General features: G+C 42.0%; 1 protein-coding gene across 1 annotated transcript in view; it reads left to right on the top strand.

Annotated features, from left to right (window-relative positions):
• dnaja1 (DnaJ heat shock protein family (Hsp40) member A1) overlaps positions 1-6,422 on the top strand; it is a 41,473-nt gene that overhangs the window by 18,473 nt on the left and 16,578 nt on the right. The window contains exon 5 of the mRNA XM_056280034.1: positions 80-307. Coding sequence (XP_056136009.1) covers positions 80-307 — 228 coding nt within the window. The remainder of the gene's footprint in view (positions 1-79; positions 308-6,422) is intronic.

Raw genomic sequence — 6,422 nt, 5'->3', positions numbered from 1 at the left:
TTACTGCCAATGATACCTTTGGAGTAAATCAAATCCAAAAGAAAAAGAAGGATTAGGCGCTGACAGTTTTTCTTGATAGGTCGCGGGGGTTGGAAAGGAGCTGTGGAGATGTGCATGTACTGTCACGGTACAGGAACACAGATCCGCTTGCAACAACTTGCACCAGGTATGATCAAACAAGTGCACACCTTGTGTCACAGCTGCCAGGGCCAAGGAAAGCGCTTCAGTCATAAGGACTGCTGTAAATCTTGTGGTGGTCGGAAAATAATGCGGCAGAAGAATATCTTAGAGGTCCACATTGACAAAGGTAAGATTCTTAAGCTTAACCTTTTTTATATGTATAATTCAGCAGGTTTAAGGAATTGCCGTTTAAGAAGTAGACAGTTATTTGGTAAGCATTACTTATGAATTGATCACCAATGAGGAAGACAGCATAGAAGGACATAGAAGGTTGAATCAGTTCATCTGGATACAACAGAAATGCAGAACCATTTGACAGAAATGTTTCATCACTCATCAAATGCCCCTTTTCCGCTGCATGGTACTGGCTCAACTTGACTGTACTCTATTTAACTCTACTCGCTTTACTTTTTGGGATTTCGTTTTCCACTGCAGATAGTATCCCCCTCACATTGAAGCCCCGCTGGTCATTTGTGGGCGTGTTGACAATTTTTTTTTGTTTTTTTTTTGTTTTTTGTTTTTTAAGATTCTATTTATATAGGATTTTATTTATATAAAATATATATTTTATTTTATTTATTTATTTATAGTGGTATTGCCATGTCACCTTTTACTATCAGCTCAGCTCACTTGGAACCTTGACAGAGGTGGTACCAAAAAAGTACCTGGTACCATTACATTACATTACATTATAATCCTTTAGCCGACACTTTTATCCAAAGTGACTTACGGTAAGTGCATTTAACATAGGAAATCAGGAGAACTACTAGTCATCAGAGGTCATAACTGCATCTAAACAAGCACCTAAGAGCAAAACCAGTGCTAAAGTAAAAGCGTAAGAAAGATTTTTTTTTTTTATGAGTGCTAAGAACAAGTAACAGGGTAGTAGTTCTTGAAGAGGTGAGTTTTCAACCTGCGCCGAAAGATGGGCAGCGACTCCGTTGTCCTGACATCAGTAGGGAGTTCATTCCACCACTGTGGGGCCAGGACAGAAAAGAGCCGTGACCAGGTCGATCGGCAGCAGAGCCCTCTGAGCGATGGGGCAACCAGGCGTCCCGAGGCAGCAGAGCAAAGTGGTCGGGCGGGGGTGTAGGACTTGACCATGGCCTGGAGATAGGAAGGAGCTGTTCCTTTCACTGCCCTTTAGGCTAGCACCAGAGTCTTGAACTGGATGCGAGCAGCTACCAGGTACTATCCCTAACTTCTGCCTAATGGAATCCCAAAAAAAGTGAGTAGAATTGAGTCGAGCCAGTACCATGTAGTGGAAAAGGGGCATAAGTGACCTCTTCAGTCTAAACTGACTGCAGGTATCCCCACCCTTATAAACAATACAGTTGCATAATGACCGAAACCAACGACCAGTTTCATATGCAAATATGGGCATGACCATTAACTACAGTTTCAATGGCCATGTGTACTATTCACTGAGGATTTGGGACTATTTGCAATCACAGCATTGTAAGATGACGACAGATGTACTCTTTGCCCCCCCCCCCCAGCTCCCTCAGTTTAGGGATGGTCTTTACCTCTTAGATGGTCTCTTTGACTCCCTGTTCATACCAGTGTTCCTCCCTGTCAAGGATGTGCACATCCTCATCCTTGAAAGAGTGGCCACTGGCCTGTAGATGGGTGTAGATCATGGGTGGGCAAACTACGGCCCGCGGGCCACATACAGCCCATTGGGCTGTTTAATCCGGTCCGTCAGGCATTTAAATCTACTCATATATTTTTGTAATGTGTGTGTGTGTGGTGTTAGTGTAGATAGCGGGACCGAAAACTAAAGCACTTATGATCCTAATTCTTTTTGGAGGTGGTAGGTATTGTTCCAGAGAGTAAGGGAAAAATCCCAGGAAATTAAAATTATGCATAAATATGCAAAATATGCATTTTTCTAAAAATGGCTAAAAACCACTTTTCTTGGCATTTCAGATGATTCTGAGCATCTTTGATTTTTTCACCTTTATAAAAAATATTTCTGGGACTTAGAAATGTTTTGGAATTATGCAAAATATATGCATTTTTGCAAAAATGCACTTATGATCCTAATTTTTTTGGGAGGTGGTAGGTATTGTTCCAGAGAGGACCAGAAAAATAGAAAATTAAAATAATTATGCATAATTATGCAAAATATGCATTTTCTAAAAATGGCTAAAAACCACTTTTCTCGGCATTTCAGATGATTCTGAGCATTTGGGGGGGGGGGTTGGAGTGTGGGGGGGGGCGGTTAGCTGGCAGGATGAAGAGGAGGGAGATTTAGACGGGTGGATAACCAAACCGCTACATTGTAGCGGGGTTTTTCTAGTTAATACTATAATTAATTTAAGTGACTGGTATTCGCTATTTTTTTGCCTGCAATACGTTACAGTTGGTTCCACTGGATGGCATGCTGCAGATACTACAACCGGCCTTTTTTAATGTAGAGGCCAAGAGTCACTCATCTCTTCACCTGACCCGACCTTCACTTTTGCCTCTTGCATTGAGCATCAGAGCATGTAGCAATTGCCTACTTTCACAAAATGAGTGGACCAAAGAATCGAAAAGCGTGGTTTTTAAGAAAGAGGGGATGGCAAAATATTTTTTCACTGAAGTCCAATCAAAGGCCATATGTCTGATTTGTCAAGAAAACGTTGTGGTATTCAAGGAATACAGTATCAGCCAACACTTTTCCACCAAGCATGCTAACTACGCAAGCAATTTGTCATCCCAAGAAAGGGCGAGTACAGCTTCAAGGTTAGCGGCCAATTTACAGGCTCAGCAAAATATTTTTACCTGACAGTCTACAATTCAGGAGTCCAGCACAAAGGCAAGTTATCTACTGGCATATAAATTAGCGAAAGCGAATAAGTCTTTCTCTGAAGAAGAGTTTTTGGAGGAATATGTGGTGGAGACAGCAAGTCTTCTGTGTCCAGAGAGCATAGCAAATTTGAAAACATAAGCTTATCGTGCAGAGCAGTGACTCGCCGTTTAGAACTTATTGATGAAGACTTGGCTTGTGGGTTAATCAAGAAAGCAGACTCCTTTAAGTTTAATTAGTTAGCACTGGATAAAAGCAGTGACATAAAGGACACTGCACACCTCTTAATTTTTGTCAGAGGAATGTACAGTGGTTAAATTGGGATTTCTGAGGTGGGGGATCCCTAGTTGGTGGAGGTTGGGACTAAGATGTGGCAGGAGCAGTGCCAATATAAATCAAAACACATATCACACTGATAGTAAAAAAAGGTGCTATTTCACTGCTGTAGCTGGAAGCTATTAAACTTCGGAAATAGCAGTCAAACAAATAATAAGCATAAATTATATTCATTAATTTATTGTATGTCATTGTCATTACCATTACAATACAAAACACAATCTCATTTTTTCCCCTGACATTGGTGGGGACACAAATTTTAGCACATACACGGCTGAGATGTTTTGCGCGGGTAAATTAGAGTGGTAATAAAAGAACGTGGTTTCAAATGAAAGCTAACTTTGCTTTCTGTGTAGCGAGCTAACTAGCTAGCTAGCTGTTTTCCTCTCCACACAGATCCATTTTGCTCACTCAGTCAAGTGCCCGCTAGCAACAGTAGCTAATGTTAGCTGCCTGGCTAGGGTTATATTTTTCTCTCCACACTGCCCACAAATCCCTTTATGTATTGCTCCCCAGAAGACAGCTATTTTTGCTTGCTATTCGTCTACAGACATATTTTTGCTATGGTATTGAACTGCCTGGATGCTAGATCTAGCTAGCAAGTTAAATAACCTATAATTTACGTCAGTCAGTGCACGGCACGGCATGCTTGTTGCATGACGTCTCCAGATCGCGCGCTGACACGAGACACAACAAACCAATGATGATGCAGCTTGAGTTTGCACTGCAGATGTCAGTGTGGCTCATTATTCATCAACACCAGAGCACTCTGTACGGAGCTGGGTATAGCCGAACCAACAACATTACTTTAGACTTATTATGAGGTGATCAATATTCTTTTTAATCTAACAATTACAATATATTTCTATGACGATCTAATGTGCCGGAGCTGAGATCCGCTTGGTTCCAATTTTGATCCTAGGTGCCGGATCTCAGATCCGGAAAGATCCGGCCCAATTTAACCCCTGGGAATGTATGACAATTTTTAAACCACATAGGAGTTTTTATCCATAGAGTCCATGAAAGGCAAAGGCACGAGAAGATCAGATTTATATGACAGGGTGTCTGGTTGCGTTGAGAGGCTGAAGCTACCTTGGTGTAAACTGGCAAATGTCACCACAGATGGATCGCCAAATTTAACAGGAAAAAACGTCTGACTGCTGAAAAGAATCCAGAACAATGTGAAAGAGGTAATTTTGGAGGTAATTTTCCTACATTGTGTTATCCACCAGGAAGCCCTGTGCAAAACTGTATTGCAGCTTGATCACGTAGTGAAGCCAGTCGTCAAACTTGTAACTTCATACAGGCAAGGGGACTTAGTCATCATCAGTTCATTAAATTCCTTGAAGAAACTGATGCTGACCATCATGACTTACTTTACCACTCCAATGTCCATTGGCTAAGTTTGGGGAAAGTGTGGCAGCAAGTGTGGCAGCTGAGAGGGAAGATCGGCTCATTTTTGGAGTCAATGGGGAAAGCCGACAATTTTCCTGAGCTAAGCAACGTCGCCTGGCTTTGCAATTTTGCATTTGCTGTGGACATTTTGGCACACATGAACGAGCTGAACATGAAGCTACAAGGGAAGGATGTATTTGTGCATGAACTGTATTCAAACATGAAAGCTTTAAAAGCCAAGTTAACTTTGTTCTTAAGGCAAGTAATAAACAAATCATTTGCTCATTTCCCAACACTAGCGATGCTGGAAGAGGTGCCTCAGCATGCAAAGAAATACAGCAAATCACTGAACGGCCTACACAGAGACTTCTGTCGTCGATTCTCTCATTTTGAAAAGACTGAGAAGTCACTGCAGCTTGTGTCATGTCCCCTGTCACTCAACTATGAGACAGCACCACAGGAACTGCAGTTGGAGCTGATTAATCTCCAATGCAACTCTGTCTTGAAGGAGAAGTTCAACTCCATCAAACTGGATGAGTTTTATGCCTCACTGAATGAAACCAAGTTTCCAAACGTCTGACAGATGGCACAGAAGATGCTGGTGTTATTTGGCTCTCCCTATGTGTGTGAGCAAATGTTCAGTGTGATGAACATTAGCAAAGCATGTCACAGAGCCCAGCTTACTGATGAACACTTGAGTTCTGTCCTGCGAATTGCCACAACAAAATTCACATCAGACTTTGATGCACTCGCAAAAAAGGGTGACCAGCTACACCGTTCACATTAAATCAAGCCACTCAGGGGTGAGTTAATTTTCATTACTTTTTGGGAACCAGATTTCAAATTCATGTAATTTATGATAGTTAATTTTTTCCCCTCATCAACTAGTATTAGTGGCCCGTCTCTCAATTTCTAAAACTCAGTGTGACCCTTGAGCCAAAAAGTTTGCCCACCCCTGGTGTAGACTGTGGATTCCTGGCCTGACGCATTAGCTCTCCTGTGTTGTGCCATTCTCTTGGCCAGCGTCTGTTTAATTTCCCCAGTGTACAAGTGACAGCAATCGTCCTGGCACTTAACAGCTCCGGGAGACCCAATCTTTGGGGTGGACCAACTTCTGGCACAGTGTGTTTTGGGATTTAAAAGCAACTTTTGGAAAATACGCTCCTAAACTTTTCCGACACTCCCACCACATGCGGAATCACCATTGGTTTATACTTAGGCAGCTGTTGTCCTTCTCTCTTCGATTGGCTGGTGCACTGCTTGGGTGTCTTCCTGGCTTTGACAAATGCCCAGTTAGGATAACCACACTTAACCAGGGCCTATTAAATGGGGGATTTCTCCCCTTCCCCTATATTGCAAATATTCCCAAATCCTCTGTGGATAGTACACATGGCCATTGAAACTGTAGTTAATGGTCACGCCCCTCTTTGCACATGAAACTGGTCCTTGGTTTCCATCGTTATGCAACTATTATTTATAAGGGTGGGGATACCTGCAGTCAGTTTAGACTGAAGGAGGTCACTTAGATGAATGATGGACTGTTTCTGTCAATAAATGTATCCAGATAAACTGATTCAACCTTCTTTGATTTTCTTACCTGGATTATTGAGCATGCGTAAAGACACAGGATAGAAGGGATGGGAAAATTGCTCAGCTGAAATGCTCTAATTCATGCTGTCATGACGGTAGGTCTCCAATTTGCTGAACCATCTTTGAA

Source organism: Lampris incognitus, chromosome 5 (genome assembly GCF_029633865.1).
Source record: "Lampris incognitus isolate fLamInc1 chromosome 5, fLamInc1.hap2, whole genome shotgun sequence".
In the NCBI taxonomy this organism is placed as follows: domain Eukaryota; kingdom Metazoa; phylum Chordata; class Actinopteri; order Lampriformes; family Lampridae; genus Lampris; species Lampris incognitus.
The sequence above is the reverse complement of the archived record's forward strand: the minus strand, read 5'-3'. Positions and strand labels throughout refer to the sequence as shown.